This window comes from Bombina bombina, chromosome 3, assembly GCF_027579735.1.
Source record: "Bombina bombina isolate aBomBom1 chromosome 3, aBomBom1.pri, whole genome shotgun sequence".
Taxonomy (NCBI): domain Eukaryota; kingdom Metazoa; phylum Chordata; class Amphibia; order Anura; family Bombinatoridae; genus Bombina; species Bombina bombina.
In genome coordinates, this window is record NC_069501.1 from 1290533532 (window position 1) to 1290552278 (window position 18747).

General features: G+C 36.4%; 1 protein-coding gene across 1 annotated transcript in view; it reads left to right on the forward strand.

Moving 5' to 3' along the window:
• Nucleotides 1-18747, forward strand: part of DNHD1 (dynein heavy chain domain 1) — a 1127964-nt gene that overhangs the window by 924234 nt on the left and 184983 nt on the right. Inside the window, exons 30-31 of the mRNA XM_053705693.1 lie at nucleotides 1837-2139; nucleotides 2225-2403. Of these exons, the coding sequence (XP_053561668.1) occupies nucleotides 1837-2139; nucleotides 2225-2403 (482 nt within the window). The remainder of the gene's footprint in view (nucleotides 1-1836; nucleotides 2140-2224; nucleotides 2404-18747) is intronic.

Consider the following 18747-nt stretch of genomic DNA (forward strand, 5'->3'; position numbering starts at 1 on the left):
AGCTATGTATATCTGTATCTTTAGGTCTGTGTGTGTTGTGTCTCAGAGCTATGTATTTCTGTATCTATAGGTCTGTGTGTGTGTTGTGTCTCAGAGCTATGTATATCTGTATCTACAGGTCTGTGTGTGGTGTCTCAGAGCTATGTATATCTGTATCTACAGGTCTGTGTGTGGTGTCTCAGAGCTATGTATATCTGTATCTACAGGTCTGTGTGTGTTGTGTCTCAGAGCTATGTATATCTGTATCTACAGGTCTGTGTGTGTGTTGTGTCTCAGAGCTATGTATATCTGTATCTATAGGTCTGTGTGTGTGTTGTGTCTCAGAGCTATGTATATCTGTATCTACAGGTCTGTGTGTGTTGTTGTGTCTCAGAGCTATGTATATCTGTATCTACAGGTCTGTGTGTGTGTTGTGTCTCAGAGCTATGTATATCTGTATCTACAGGTCTGTGTTTGTGTTGTGTCTCAGAGCTATGTATATCTGTATCTATAGGTCTGTGTGTGTTGTGTCTCAGAGCTATGTATATCTGTATCTACAGGTCTGTGTGTGTTGTGTCTCAGAGCTATGTATTTCTGTATCTACAGGTCTGTGTGTGTTGTTGTGTCTCAGTGCTATGTATATCTGTATCTACAGGTCTGTGTGTGTGTGTTGTGTCTCAGAGCTATGTATATCTGTATCTACAGGTCTGTGTGTGTTGTGTCTCAGAGCTATGTATATCTGTATCTACAGGTCTGTGTGTGCTGTTGTGTCTCAGAGCTATGTATATCTGTATCTACAGGTCTGTGTGTGTGTTGTGTCTCAGAGCTATGTATATCTGTATCTACAGGTCTCTGTGTGTGTTGTGTCTCAGAGCTATGTATATCAGTATCTATAGGTCTGTGTGTGTTTGTTGTGTCTCAGAGCTATGTATATCTGTATCTACAGGTCTGTGTGTGTTGTTGTGTCTCAGAGCTATGTATATCTGTATCTACAGGTCTGTGTGTGTTGTGTCTCAGTGCTATGTATATCTGTATCTACAGGTCTGTGTGTGTTGTGTCTCAGTGCTATGTATATCTGTATCTACAGGTCTGTGTGTGTTGTGTCTCAGAGCTATGTATATCTGTATCTATAGGTCTATGTGTGTTGTTGTGTCTCAGAGCTATGTATATCTGTATCTACAGGTCTGTGTTTGTGTTTTGTCTCAGAGCTATGTATATCTGTATCTACAGGTCTGTGTGTGTGTTGTGTCTCAGAGCTATGTATATCTGTATCTATAGGTCTGTGTGTGTGTGTGTTGTGTCTCAGAGCTATGTATATCTGTATCTACAGGTCTGTGTGTGTGTTGTGTCTCAGAGCTATGTATATCTGTATCTATAGGTCTGTGTGTGTTGTGTCTCAGAGCTATGTATATCTGTATCTACAGGTCTGTGTGTGTGTTGTGTCTCAGAGCTATGTATATCTGTATCTATAGGTCTGTGTGTGTGTGTGTTGTGTCTCAGAGCTATGTATATCTGTATCTATAGGTCTGTGTGTGTGTGTGTTGTGTATCAGAGCTATGTATATCTGTATCTACAGGTCTGTGTGTGTTGTGTCTCAGTGCTATGTATATCTGTATCTACAGGTCTGTGTGTGTTGTGTCTCAGAGCTATGTATATCTGTATCTACAGGTCTGTGTGTGTTGTTGTGTCTCAGTGCTATGTATATCTGTATCTACAGGTCTGTGTGTGTTGTGTCTCAGAGCTATGTATATCTGTATCTACAGGTCTGTGTGTGTGTTGTGTCTCAGTGCTATGTATATCTGTATCTACAGGTCTGTGTGTGTTGTATCTCAGAGCTATGTATTTCTGTATCTACAGGTTTGTGTGTGTTAATCACTGACGTGGAAAGCAATGTATCTGTGCTCCAGTTAGTGTGTGCTATAATATCAAGAGCAGAATATACATTTCTGAGTCATCAGACTGGTCCTGAGGTTCTGACACATGATACCTGCAGCTCACCTCCCACAGAACTAACTGACCACAAAACTGCCAGAGAAGATATGCCCTACGTGCCTAGACAACAGAACCAATCGATACCATCACAAACACCAATGGCAGGAATATCTCCATCCTTTCATGTGTACCTCAGCACGAGGCTCTCACTAAACACCCTTATAGAAGGTAAGAGGGATGTTCAGAACAAAGTGATATTGAGTGAAGGGATCAGCGATGGCTCTTGTGACCTGTTGACAAATGTTTATTGCAGAGGTGGGTCTCTCCTTCCTTAAGGGTGTGAGTGTTATAGACATGAGTATGAGTTCCTCAGGAGTAGAGGAGGAGTTGTTAGCAGAGCTGGTAGCGTGTGAGGAACCTCAGCTTCAGGAGCAACGCATGAGTCTAACCCTGAGCTCTCTGCAGCTGCAGAAGGAGCTACATCAAGCTAAGGTAAGATCATAACCATCACAGGTCTTCCTGACTTCTGATTAATATTATTATTATTATTATCGGACATTGTCATGGTTTTCAAGCAGCAAAAAAAATGCTATGGTGACATAAAATAGTGATCTGAAATATAATTTGCAACTGACAATCCAGACATCCTCAGCTTAGATGGGTTCTGCAGAGTGGTGGGGGGTACAAGTCACCTAAATAGATCCATTTGATCTAATAGATTATAGTAATCTGCTGGGACAATACAGGAGGATTAACCAGGGATGTCACAGGTTTTCATAAAATAGATTTAATAAAATAATCAAGTCATTCTGGTGTCACCTGACCTCACATAGGGCTCGCAGTTGCAGTTACGTGCAAGCGTTAGCGGGTTTATCACAGCTGTTTGTGCGCAACACCTTTGCTGGAGAGCAGTTGAATTTAACGCATCGGGATAGAGCGACCTCAGAGCTCAACTGTTAGACTTGAATAAAACGCTGTACAAAACACATTCTGACAAAAAGTATTTTTTTTTTTTTAAATGTGTAGAAAAAAAGTTATAAGGGCTCAAAGATATGAGATCTCAGGTGTTAGAAAAAAGAGTCTGCAAAGGGTTTAGCATAGAGATAGATGTCTAAAGATGTATATATGTGTTTGTTTGTGTATGTATGTATGTGTGTCTGTGTATATATATATATATATATATATATATATATAAAAATATCTTTTTTTATATATATATATATATATATATATATATATATATATGTGTGTGTGTGTGTGTGTACATATGTATTTATATAAGTATATATGAATTTATATGTGTATATATGTATTTTTCCATTTATATGTGTATATTAGGGCTTGACAATATGGGCAACAATGAAATTAGAGATTTTGGACCCAAAAAATCACGATTGCAATTTTAATCGTGATTTTTTTTATAAATGACTATAACACCTTAATTAATTTTTCAATAAAAAATATGTATTTAACACTATAGAATCTTAATGTACATGTTTCTCAATGTCCAATACACTCTTGGAGCATAAAAATACAAACCACAAAATAGTTAAAATAATATTAGCTGCCAGTTCTTTGGTTACATAGTAGCCAGTGCCGCTAGCCAGTTCTTAGGTCTTCTGACACAACATTGTCATATTTTCTTGGGCAGTCATTCTAACTGTGGTATGATTAACATATGAAGCAGTGTAAGCATGGATAAACCTGAAAAATGCTGTGTATAATATAAGTGCAGTAAAGGTAGTACTATGCACACACTGCTGCATGTGGTATTCATTTAGATGAGTGACTTTCCAGGCAAACATGAGGGATGTGGCACTGACAAGGTCAATCCTGACATCCTGCACTGCCTGTCATATTAAATCACACGGCTATTCTGTATTACTATACTAGTACCTAACAGAACACTAAGAACAGTTATAGTTAGAGGTTAGAGTACATAATACAAACAATTGAACTCAACACATACAAAACTAATTGAAATTAAATTAGCTGGTCAGTTCTTACTACATTGTCCATGTTTTCTTGGGCAGTCAAACACCAACTTTGAGGTATAACCTCTACAAAAAGTACATATGTTTAGCACTCAAATTCCCTTTAAAGGTAATATCGACAGAGTAAAGAGTGGCGGATAAACTAGGCTATTAAAATATAACTTTTATTGGGACTTACTAAAAAATGGAAAGACAAAACAATTAAAATTACAGAAACTTGGATCCATCAAATTGAGGACAGCAATATGAATACCACTGGATACGAACTTTTATGTTATCAGAGATATAATATATCTAGTTGGTACCTCTAGGTGCCCCAACTACTTGATGAGATTATATAAATCTGTCCATTAGTGGTAATGCGTACCCAGTTATAACTTAACTAAATATACTTGGTGTGTGATAAATCTTTATGCACCTTATTGATGTTCACTACATGAGGTGGTTATGGTATATTGTGGTATACCATGTACATAAAATTCATATAATATGTAAGGTATAGAGAGCGTTGTTAATTATACGTAACTGGTATTATACCCAAATGATTATATCTTTGTTCAACAAGGGTGTATATTGCGAACTTATAAATTAGTCAAGAATTACACTGACTCTGGTTGATAATACTCAAAATTATATTCCACTCGAAGTCTAATGTATATCTTCTGGGTAATAAAAATATTGGTAGCAACTTGGATTAAAGCATAAATATACCTCTATATATTGTTATATTATGTGAAAAAGTGTCTCTTCTGAGCCCAATTATGGTTATTCGCTCATGTATAGAATTTAGTTTAATAATTGGCTACTTATTGTTTGGTCACCAACTGGTTAAAGGTAATTATATGCAATATATATCATTGCGTGCTGTCAAACTCACTTCCAATCACGTAATTACAAAATATAATAGTATGGTATGTATGTTACACCATCATTAATGTATGTTATGATGTAATCAATACTCTATATCGATTGCGCTCACTCACTTATAACTATTTAGTAGCATATAATAGCTTATAGGGTAAATACCACAAACGTTTTTTGCAGTACCACTAAGTGTTGCTAGATTTCCATCAAATTCCGTAATGACATATATAATAGTATTACTGTATATATTAGACCACTGCTGATATGTGCAATGGTGTAACCGGTTATAGTGTTAACCGATACTATATATTGTGTGCACTTATAAACTTTTATCTAGTTGATAGCACTTAGGACTCAACCTTGGCTGTTATTATTACAGCATCACTGATATCGATATGTGAGCTGACTAAGCTTTCTACATAACAAGAGAAATTAATTATAGATATTGGTATAGAGAGCCGTATGACCCATATTCACCACGGATAGACAATATGTATTCAAAAATAGCACCGGAATTCAACGGTATCTATGATACTTATATCTTTTAACTCTATCCCTTTGGTTATAACCAACTCTGTAAATCTTTGCTTGTAGCCATACCCAAGTGGTATAGTTTGAATTGCTTAATGATATAAATTGCTTAAATTCAGTCTGGCTGACCCCAGTAAGTTAGATTCAGAAGTTACGTCTAGGCTTTAACAATAGATATAGCTATATTTTTTTGTTAGGCTGTTATTAAGCTGTGACGAAATAAGTCATATAATTAAAGATAGATTTTAGTTTCTGCTAAATTAAAACCACATTAACACGGAGCCCATCAACTCCCAACCTCCCCTGACATGTTTCGCCGATACACTCGGCTTTTTCAAAGGGTTTACCGAGGTTACGGTCTGGCGGGTATTTGTGCCCGGTAACTCCGCCTATTTTCAAAGATTGACCTATCAGCTTATCTGGGTGTGAATGTTTTACTGGTGACGTTCCAGTAACACTCCTCCAGTACTGGCCAATGGATGTCATTGTTATGCTGGTAATGATCCAGCTGGTTTTCTCAATCTGACAGGGATGCCTCACTGCATATCCCGTCTGAATTTATCACACACCAAGTATATTTAGTTAAGTTATAACTGGGTACGCATTACAACTAATGGACAGATTTATATAATCTCATCAAGTAGTTGGGGCACCTAGAGGTACCAACTAGATATATTATATCTCTGATAACATAAAAGTTTGTATCCAGTGGTATTCATATTGCTGTCCTCAATTTGATGGATCCAAGTTTCTGTAATTTTAATTGTTTTGTCTTTCCATTTTTTAGTAAGTCCCAATAAAAGTTATATTTTAATAGCCTAGTTTATCCGCCACTCTTTACTCTGTCGATATTACCTTTAAAGGGAATTTGAGTGCTAAACATATGTACTTTTTGTAGAGGTTATACCTCAAAGTTGGTGTTTGTCTAGTAATGTACATAGCACCAAACCATCAGACTATTTAGTATAACAAACACTGAGGGCAAATTTATTTCTTCTCTCAGTTGTAATTATCAATCATTTTATTCCCTTTTTACCCTTCAGTAGTGCCGTTGGGCCCTCTTCCCGAAGCTTTCAGAAATTAGCCTATTCAGTAGGCTTTTCCAATTGAGCACACTGAACTGGAAACATATTATTCCAGTACAATGTCTACGCAAATAGAATTAGACAGAGCTTTGAGACAGAAAAAAAGATTAACTGACCTACAGGAGGTATTCAGTGAATCTCCTTCAGATACCAATGAAATCAATACTGACACATTAGATAAAGCATTGAAAGAACTACATAAGAACTTATATAAGCAAGACAAGGTGTGGTGGAACCACCATTTTTTTTAAAAATATCTTGAGAAAAAACTAATTCCTCGTGGTCTCAGAATACAGTTATTCCCGGCATTCGAATTCAGAAATCCAGAATTAGGCACAGAATGGGAAGAGGCCCTTTCTGAATGTTCAAATAAACTAATGAATATTCTCATAAAACACGATAAATCAGAATATGACAGGTTTGAGGAAATAATAACAACTCAGAACGAAAAATTGAAAGTGTTTGAAAATTTAAAAGAATTTGAGACAGCCTATAAAAAATACCAACGAGAATTGGATAAGTATGAATCAGACATCAAACAAACCAAAACGGGAAAATTTAAGAGAGACCTAGAAGATTATCAAAACAAAAGGGTTTATAAATGGAAGAAGAGATTTACTTCTAGTAACACCAAAAATACCTCGAATAGGGTACAGATTGTGGAAAGTGATGTTTCAGATACAGAAATAGAAGACTCTGATTCAGCAAATGAAGAACCGACTTGTTCCTCTAAACTAACAAAAAGCCCCATATCACTAAATACCCGAAAAAGAAAGGATTTTTTAGAAGGGGACAGTTTAAATTCAGAGCCACCCGAAGAGGTGGGAGGGGGAAACAAAAGGGTATCACGCGCCAGAAACAACAAGGAGAGAAACCAGGCAGCGAAACCTTACAAACGTGCCCCAAGCCCATTCTCCAAAATGAGGATGAAAACCTAAAAATTATTAACTTATCCACCAAAATCCTGTCCCAAGACCATGTAAATGTACTTTTGAAAGGCCTTTCATTCTGTCCCAGCACAAGCTTAGATAAATTTGAAGTTATCAAGGATGTACATTTATTCCTAAGAAAACTTCTTCTGAAAAAACAGTTTAACTCTACATCTGAGTTGTCAGATGAGGACAGAAACAGTTTACAGGACCTTGAAGATCTTCTATCTGAAAATGAACGCACAACATCAACTAATTGGCGCAACAATCTTAAACATAAATCCAATTATATACCAAAAGTTTCCAACGCTCCATGTATTCAAATATTCAATGAAGTGGTCTGCAATGAAATAGCACAATTATCTATGAATCCTCCAGGTTCAAATTTAAGTAACAAAGAGAAACAAGCTTTGGCAGAGATTAGAGACTGGGATGATGTGGTCATTCGCCAGGCAGACAAAGGTGGCAATATAGTAATATGGCCAAATAACATGTACCTACAAGAAGTGGAGAGACAACTAAAGGACACTTCATGTTATAAGAAATTATGGTCATGTCCTTTGGAGGACTTTCTTGACAAATATCAAAATATAATAATGAATGCCAGATTGAACGGTATCATTACAGCAAAAGAGAAAAAATTCCTGATGGTTACTAAACCAAAGATCTCTACATTTTACTGTATACCAAAAGTCCATAAAAATCAACAACATCCTCCGGGACGCCCTATTGTGTCTGGAATAGACAACCTGACAGAAAAAGCCAGTAAATATGTAGATTCAAGATTACGGGAATTTTTAACTCAGATACCGTCTTACATCAAAGATACCATGGAGGCTCTCCAAAATTTAGAGGATATGTGGCTCAAAGATGACACCTGGTTGGTCACAGCTGATGTTGAGGCCCTATATACAAGCATCAGCCATACATTGGGGTTACAAGCAGTAAAATACTATTTGGATATGTCATCTGAAGAAAATCAGAATCATAATGAATTTATACTGACACTGCTCGAATTTGTATTAAAAAGAAATTTCTTTGTATTCAACAACAGATACTATTTACAAATTCGAGGGACAGCAATGGGGACAGCATGCGCACCAACCTATGCGAATTTATTCCTAGGTTGGTGGGAACAAACAGTAGTATTTACTGACAATCTTGATCAATATTCTCAGCACATTCCAATGTGGCTGAGGTATATTGACGACATTGTGTTTATCTGGGAGGGCCCAAAAGCCAAACTTGATGAATTTTTGTCAATACTGAATACTAATGAATTAAACATCAAATTGACCTATCAGACCAGCCAAAGAGAAATACCATTTCTGGATTTATTGATTTTCAAAAAACCTAATGGACAAGTGGGAACTGATCTATATAGAAAATCAACTGCAACAAATACGTTACTCTATAGCACTAGTGCACATGCGCCAAGCACTATTAAATCACTCCCTATTGGTGAATTTTTAAGAACAAAGAGAAATTGTTCTGAAGAAATACTATTCAAGAATAGATCTGAAGAATTGGAAGCCAGATTGAAAAAACGAGGATACAGTACTACATCTATCAGACGTGCAAAAAAACGAGCACGAAAAACCACAAGAAAAGATCTATTGAAAGCCAAACAAAAAAAGTCTGATGGTAAAACCAGACTTATTCTGACTTACAATTCCAACAGTCAGAAAATAATCAATGTAATAAACAAACACTGGCAAATACTACAATCGGACTCTACACTAAAACAACTTCTGGGTGATAAAGTAGATGTATGCTACCGAAGAAGTAAAAATCTAAAAGATATGATAAGCCCCAGTCATTTCAATGACCAACGAACAAAGAACAAAAAAAGCAAAATTCAGGGTTCTTATCCGTGTGGCACCTGTTCAAGCTGTAAATATATACCTAAAACCCAGAAAATATATGACAGATTTGGTAAAATATATAACATCAAAACGTATATAAGCTGTAATACAACAGGGGTGATATATATGATCAAATGTGACTGTCCAAAGATCTACATTGGTATGACAACACAAAAGTTGCATACACGGTTACAGGAACATATTCGAAACATTAAGAATGCCGCTAAAGATCTACAAAACAAGAAAAACATTACCTCTGTAGCATATCATTTTCTGAAAAAACATCAAAGCAGAGTCAATAAATTAACTTGTACAGGAATCCAAAAGATCAGTCTTGGAATAAGAGGTGGTGATCTAACTTCCAGACTACTGGAACAAGAAAGTAGATGAATCTTTTTAATGAACTCAGTCCAGCCTCATGGACTTAATGAACACAATAACTATTTTGTATATCTGTAGTACCACTCTTGACATACTAAGACAACCCCTAAACACCCACTTACACCGTTCTACCGGCATACCAAATTGGTCTAAGATATTACAATGTCAAATATCACAAAGTGAACAAGAAACAAAATGAAAAAAATCAATATACTCTCATATTAACAAATTTCTGTTGATTAAGTTTGACACTTTTGCATGGGGTTTTGTTAACACAAATTTATGTTTTTTATCACATTCTTTCTATAAACACTTCTATTAATTTTTAGATCACATCATTAAATTATTAATATTAATGAGTAATATTAGTCACGCTGTAACCAAGTGGATCACCAGCATTTGCTTTAAATTTTTTATTCAAGGTTCAAGGCCTTATTAAGTACAGAGATAATCAACATCATCTAACACATTGCACAATAAAAAAGACACATAAATCAAAAAATAATATTTGTATGTTTCACAAATAGTTCATTTGTCAATGACACACTATTCTTTGTTATAAGCACATATCACTTTAATTTATTCTTAATTATAAGCACACATCACTTTATATTTACAATTATGGGACATTAGTCCTGGTATAGTAAGATCACAAAGTATATTACCGAAAGGTATGATCTATAGAAAGAAATGTTCATATGATTAATGAGAGTATCAGTATTCGGATGTCACATCTAAAGAAACGAACAACCTTAGGACAAAGAAGATATCTATACAATAGATGTAGACATCAACTTTCTTGATATTTGATTTATTTTTATTTATTCTAACACTTAATTATTAACTTTGATATGTAGGGTGCCTGTAGAATGGGTGATTGAGTACATTCCATAGCTAGGTAAGACAATATTGCCCAAAAAGCAGGATGAGTCGAAAACCATTTGGATTTACCAACCAAAAGTGCTATCTAATATCCACAGAGACACCAAGTTGATACAATGTTTTATAATAAATATAACGATCAAGAAAAATAGCTCCCCAGATCTAATATTATACTTAAGTAATCAGTGCAATAGCTGGTTAACCGCTGCAGGGAATCAGTGTTCTGTGTGATCAATCTAGACCTTACATAACATACGATTAGAATAACATTACAGCATGTCAGATCGAAACAAATAGTACTGTTACCTGTAATGATAACATCTTAAGATATATATGATAGAAAGTAAGTAAGTAAGTTATGATCAAATAACAATATCATTGTGAAAATGTATAAAAGAACGATGGAAGCAAAAATATATTCAAACGATGCACAATATGAACAAAATAAATAAGCACGGAATTCAGACGGGATATGCAGTGAGGCATCCCTGTCAGATTGAGAAAACCAGCTGGATCATTACCAGCATAACAATGACATCCATTGGCCAGTACTGGAGGAGTGTTACTGGAACGTCACCAGTAAAACATTCACACCCAGATAAGCTGATAGGTCAATCTTTGAAAATAGGCGGAGTTACCGGGCACAAATACCCTCCAGACCGTAACCTCGGTAAACCCTTTGAAAAAGCTGAGTGTATCGGCGAAACATGTCAGGGGAGGTTGGGAGTTGATGGGCTCCGTGTTAATGTGGTTTTAATTTAGCAGAAACTAAAATCTATCTTTAATTATATGACTTATTTCGTCACAGCTTAATAACAGCCTAACAAAAAAATATAGCTATATCTATTGTTAAAGCCTAGACGTAACTTCTGAATCTAACTTACTGGGGTCAGCCAGACTGAATTTAAGCAATTTATATCATTAAGCAATTCAAACTATACCACTTGGGTATGGCTACAAGCAAAGATTTACAGAGTTGGTTATAACCAAAGGGATAGAGTTAAAAGATATAAGTATCATAGATACCGTTGAATTCCGGTGCTATTTTTGAATACATATTGTCTATCCGTGGTGAATATGGGTCATACGGCTCTCTATACCAATATCTATAATTAATTTCTCTTGTTATGTAGAAAGCTTAGTCAGCTCACATATCGATATCAGTGATGCTGTAATAATAACAGCCAAAGTTGAGTCCTAAGTGCTATCAACTAGATAAAAGTTTATAAGTGCACACAATATATAGTATCGGTTAACACTATAACTGGTTACACCATTGCACATATCAGCAGTGGTCTAATATATACAGTAATACTATTATATGTGTCATTACGGAATTTGATGGAAATCTAGCAACACTTAGTGGTACTGCAAAAAACGTTTGTGGTATTTACCCTATAAGCTATTATATGCTACTAAATAGTTATAAGTGAGTGAGCGCAATCGATATAGAGTATTGATTACATCATAGCATACATTAATGATGGTGTAACATACATACCATACTATTATATTTTGTAATTACGTGATTGGAAGTGAGTTTGACAGCACGCAATGATATATATTGCATATAATTACCTTTAACCAGTTGGTGACCAAACAATAAGTAGCCAATTATTAAACTAAATTCTATACATGAGCGAATAACCATAATTGGGCTCAGAAGAGACACTTTTTCACATAATATAACTGGTACAATATATAGAGGTATATTTATGCTTTAATCCAAGTTGCTACCAATATTTTTATTACCCAGAAGATATACATTAGACTTCGAGTGGAATATAATTTTGAGTATTATCAACCAGAGTCAGTGTAATTCTTGACTAATTTATAAGTTCGCAATATACACCCTTGTTGAACAAAGATGTAATCATTTGGGTATAATACCAGTTACGTATAATTAACAACGCTCTCTATACCTTACATATTATATGAATTTTATGTACATGGTATACCACAATATACCATAACCACCTCATGTAGTGAACATCAATAAGGTGCATAAAGATTTATCACACACCAAGTATATTTAGTTAAGTTATAACTGGGTACGCATTACCACTAATGGACAGATTTATATAATCTCATCAAGTAGTTGGGGCACCTAGAGGTACCAACTAGATATATTATATCTCTGATAACATAAAAGTTCGTATCCAGTGGTATTCATATTGCTGTCCTCAATTTGATGGATCCAAGTTTCTGTAATTTTAATTGTTTTGTCTTTCCATTTTTTAGTAAGTCCCAATAAAAGTTATATTTTAATAGCCTAGTTTATCCACCACTCTTTACTCTGTCGATATTACCTTTAAAGGGAATTTGAATGCTAAACATATGTACTTTTTGTAGAGGTTATACCTCAAAGTTGGTGTTTGTCTAGTAATGTACATAGCACCAAACCATCAGACTATTTAGTATAACACTGAGGGCAAATTTATTTCTTCTCTCAGTTGTAATTATCAATCATTTTATTCCCTTTTTACCCTTCAGTAGTGCCGTTGGGCCCTCTTCCCGAAGCTTTCTTGGGCAGTCAGTCTAGCTGTGGTATGAATAACATATGAAGCAGTGTGGATGCATGGAGAAACCTGCTGGACTGTTCAGCAGCATGATTTGTGTTTCTAAGTGCAGTACAGGTAGTACAATGCACACTGCTGCATGTGTTAGTCATTTAACTGAGTGACTGTCCAGGAAAACATGTGGGATGTGGCATTGTCAAGGTCAATCCTGACATCCTGCAGCCTGTCTTATTACATTAATTTTTACAGCTATAGCTGTAGTACAGAACACTAAGAACAGTTATAGTGTACATAATAGAAACAAGTGAACTCAACACACACACAGCTACTTAAAATGAAATTAGCTGGCCAGTTCTTACCACATTGTCCAAGTTTTCTTGGACAGTCAGTCTAGTCAGTCAGTCAGTATCAGTAACATATGAAGCAGTATATGCATGGAGAAACCTGCAAAGTGCTGACTGTCCAGCAGCATGTCTGATTTGTGTTTCTAAGTGCACACTGCACAGTAAAGGTAGTACTTAGTATAACACACACTGCTTCATGTGTTATTTAGCTGAGTGACTGTCCAGGAAAACATGAGGGATGTGGCATTGACAAGGTCAATCCTGCAACCTGTTTTTAACATCCATGCATCAACTAATAGCAGCAGCACTAGTACAGTAAGAGTACATTTTTCAAAATTAAAACAGAGAATACAATACAGAACATTGGAACCTGCCCTGGTTATGGCATTAGCCATCCCTACAGCCAGACTGCAGCCAGTGCACAAAGTGCATGCACAGTTTCACACAGGAGGGAAATGTGAATCGATAAGAATTTGAGCTGACAATGGGGACTAGTTATCAAGCCGTCAACCTCAAATACGCTGGAATTCCGCAGCGTATTTGTGGCGAGGCTGATTCGCCTTAGTTATCAAAGGCTCGAGACCGGCAAAAGTAGAATTTTGTGACGTAAGCATCGATCCGCCGGACTCAGTCCGACACAGATCGATTCTTACGTCACTCCAGATGTTCCGCACACAAGTGCGGCACATTCTCACTACTTTTGCTAGTTATCAAAAAACTAGCAGGTACGCTCGTCACTTTTACGGCCCAGCGTACCTGGTTTTCAAACCGCCACCCCTGGAGGCGGCAGATCCCATAGGAATCAATGGGAGTCTGACCATAGCGAAAGTACAAGTTCGCTGCTGACAGACATCCCATTCATTCCTATGGGAGCTGTCTACACCTAACACCCTAACATGTACCCCGAGTCTAAACACCACTAATCTGTCCCCCCTACACCGCCGCAACTAAATAAAGTTATTACCCCCTAAACCGCCGCTCCCGGAGCCCACTGCAAGCTACTCTATACATATTAACCCCTAAACCGCCGCTCCCGGAGCCCACTGCAACTATAATAAATGTATTAACCCCTAAACCGCTGCTCCCTGAACCCGCCGCAACCTATATTAAATGTATTAACCCCTATCATGCCCCCCTACACCGTCGCTACCTATAATAAATTTAATAACCCCTAATCTGCCCCCGCCACCTATAATAAATTTATTAACCCCTATCCTGCCCCCCACTACACCGCCGCCACTGTAATAAAATTATTAACCCCTAAACCTAAGTCTAACCCTAACCCTAACACCCCCTAACTTAAATATTAATTAAATAAATCTAAATAAATTAACTCTTATTAACTAAATGAATCCTATTTAAAACTAAATATTTACCTTTAAAATATACCCTAATATAGCTACAATATAAATAATAATTATATTCTAGCTATCTTAGGATTTATTTTTATTTTACAGGCACCTTTCAATTTATTTTAACTAGGTACAATAGCTATTAATTAGTTATTAACTATTTAATAGCTTACCTAGCTAAAATAAAGAGAAATTTACCTGTAAAATAAAAACTAACCTAAGTTACAATTACACCTAACACTACACTATACTTTAATAAATTATTCCTATTTAAAACTAAATACTTACCTGTAAAATAAACCCTAAGATAGCTACAATATAATTAATAATTATATTGTAGCTATCTTAGGATTTATCTTTATTTTACAGGTAACTTTGTATTTATTTTAGCTAGTTAGAATAGTTATTAAATAGTTATTAACTATTTTATAACTACCTAGCTAAAAGAAATACAAAATTACCTGTAAAATAAATTCTAACTTAAGCTACAATTAAACCTAATACTACACTATCATTAAATTAATTAAATAAACTACCTACAAATAACTACAATTAAATACAATTACATAAACTAACTAAAGTACAAAAAATAAAAAAAGCTAAGTTACAAAAAATAAAAAAATAAGTTACAAACATGTTAAAAATATTACAACAATTTTAAGCTACTTACACCTAATCTAAGCCCCCTAATAAAATAACAAACCCCCCCAAAATAAAAAAATGCCCTACCCTATTCTAAATTAAATAAACTTCAAAGTTCTTTTACCTTACCAGCCCTTAAAAGGGCCATTTGTGGGGGCATGCCCCAAAGAAAACAGCTCTTTTGCCTGTAAAAGAAAAATACAAACGCCCCCCAACATTAAAACCCACCACCCACATACCCCTAATCTAACCCAAACCCCCCTTACAAAAACCTAACACTAATCCCCTGAAGATCATCCTACCTTGTCTTCACTCAGCCGAGCAGCGATGGAACCGAAGTGGACATCCGGAGCGGAAGAAGTTAATCCTCCAAGCGGCGTTGAAGAAATCTTCCATCCAATGAAGTCATCATCCAGGCGGCGCTGAAGAAAAGTCTTCTTCTTCACCGACGGACTACGACGAATGAAGGCTCCTTTAAGGGACGTCATCCAAGATGTCGTCCCCTCAATTCTGATTGGCTGATAGGATTCTATCAGCCAATCGGAATTAAGGTAGGAAAAATCTGATTGGCTGATGGAATCAGCCAATCAGATTGAGCTCACATTCTATTGGCTGTTCCGATCAGCCAATAGAATGCGAGCTCAATCTGATTGGCTGATTGGATCAGCCAATCGGATTGAACTTGAATCTGATTGGCTGATTCCATCAGCCAATCAGAATTTTCCTACCTTAATTCCGATTGGCTGATAGAATCCTATCAGCCAATCGGAATTGAGGGGACGCCATCTTGGATGACGTCCCATAAAGGAGCCTTCATTCGTCGTAGTCCGTTGGTGAAGAAGGAGGTTCCGCGTCGGCGGAAGGAAGATTCAAGACCCGGCTTGGAAGATGACTTCGCCCGGATAGAAGACCTCTTCAGCGCCTCTTTGAAGATGACATCGGCCGGATCGAAGACTTTTCTTCAGCGCTGCCTGGATGATGACTTCATCGGATGGAAGATTTCTTCAGCGCCGCTTGGAGGATTAACTTCTTCCGCTCCGGATGTCCACTTCGGTTCCATCGCTGCTCGGCTGAGTGAAGACAAGGTAGGATGATCTTCAGGGGATTAGTGTTAGGTTTTTGTAAGGGGGGTTTGGGTTAGATTAGGGGTATGTGGGTGGTGGGTTTTAATGTTGGGGGGGGGTTTGTATTTTTCTTTTACTGGCAAAAGAGCTGTTTTCTTTGGGGCATACCCCCACAAATGGCCCTTTTAAGGGCTGGTAAGGTAAAAGAGCTTTGAAGTTTATTTAATTTAGAATAGGGTAGGGCAATTTTTTATTTTGGGGGGGTTTGTTATTTTATTAGGGGGCTTAGATTAGGTGTAAGTAGCTTAAAATTGTTGTAATATTTTTAACATGTTTGTAACTTTTTACAAAAACTTAGCTTTTTTTATTTTTTGTACTTTAGTTAGTTTATGTAATTGTATTTAATTGTAGTTATTTGTAGGTAGTTTATTTAATTAATTTAATGATAGTGTAGTATTAGGTTTAATTGTAACTTAGGTTAGGATTTATTTTACAGGTAATTTTGTATTTCTTTTAGCTAGGTAGTTATTAAATAGTTAATAACTATTTAATAACTATTCTAACTAGCTAAAATAAATACAAAGTTACCTGTAAAATAAATATAAATCCTAAGATAGCTACAATATAATTATTATTTATATTGTAGCTATATTAGGGTTTATTTTACAGGTAAGTATTTAGTTTTAAATAGGAATAATTTATTAAAGTATAGTGTAGTGTTAGGTGTAATTGTAACTTAGGTTAGGATTTATTTTACAGGTAAATTTCAGTTTATTTTAGCTAGGTAAGCTATTAAATAGTTAATAACTATTTAATAGCTATTGTACCTAGTTAAAATAAATTGAAAGGTACCTGTAAAATAAAAATAAATCCTAAGATAGCTAGAATATAATTATTATTTATATTGTAGCTATATTAGGGTTTATATTATAGGTAAGTATTTAGTTTTAAATAGGATTCATTTAGTTAATAATAAAAATATTATTTAGATTTATTTAATTAATATTTAAGTTAGAGGGCGTTAGGGTTAGGGTTAGACTTAGGTTTAGGGGTTAATAATTTTATTACAGTGGCGGCGGCGTAGTGGGGGGCAGGATAGGGGTTAATAAATTTATTATAGGGGGCGACGGTGTAGGGGAGGCAGATTAGGGGTTAATAAATTTATTATAGGTGACGACGGTGTAGGGGGGGCAGGATAGGGGTTAATAGGTTTAATATAGGTTGCGGCGGTTCAGGGAGCGGCGGTTTAGGGGTTAAACTATTTATTTAGTTGCGGAGAGGTGCGGGATCAGCAGGATAGGGGTTAATAACTTTATAATAGAGGGCGACGGTGTAGGGGGGGCAGGATAGGGGATACTAGGTATACTGTAGGTGGCAGCGGTGTCCGGGAGCGGCGGTTTAGGGGTTAATACATTTATAAGAGTTGCGACGGGGTCTAGGAGCAGCGGTTTAGGGGTTAGTAACTTTATTGAGTTGCGGGAGGCTCCGGGGGCGCCGGTATAGGGATAGAACAGTGTAGTTTAGTGTGAGTGCTTAGTGACAGGCTAGCAATAAAGCTGGGAAAAAGCCGAAGGGCAGCGAGATCAGATGAGTGATAACTGTCACAGTCCGCTGCTCATCGCCCCGCGGCTTTTTGACAGCTTTATTTGATAACTTAGGCGTATTTTTTCAGGTCCGCGGCGGCGATGTGAGGCGAGCTTAGGCGGGCGTATTGGGCCGGCGAAGCCAGAAAAGTAGACGGCTTGATAACTACCCCCCATTATCACAATGGGGTTAGTTAGTCATAGTGAGTGACACATTAAGTACAAACAATAAATGATGATTTGTAATTTGTATTACTAGTAAATAACTTAACAATATGTAATAACATAATATATAATATTATTTACTATATATATTTAAAATATGAGAATAACATAAATAATATATTATATAACTTTAAAAATTTGCATGGTTGGAGGAAATCTCGGAAATTTCGGAGTTCAGCTGACTTTCTTCACTACAAGTTCATCCTGAACTCCTACTATTCTGCCCTTAATCTTTATAAGCAACAATATTTTTCTAATCTCATCTCTACTCTTTCCTCTAACCCTAAACGTCTGTTCAACACGTTCAACACTCTTCTCCGCCCACCCCCACCTCCTAACACAACCTCTCTCTCAGCTCAAGATTTTGCAAGCCACTTCAACAACAAAATTGACTCCATCAGAAGTGAAATCAGCTCTCAACATACTTCCAATCTCCCACCCCCTCAAAAGCTCACAATCACCCTAAACCCAAATATCCAAAAATGCAGCTCTTTTGCCCCTGTTAATGAGGATGAAGTTTCTGCCCTTATACTGTCCTCCCACCTCACTACCTGTCCCCTCGACCCCATCCCCTCA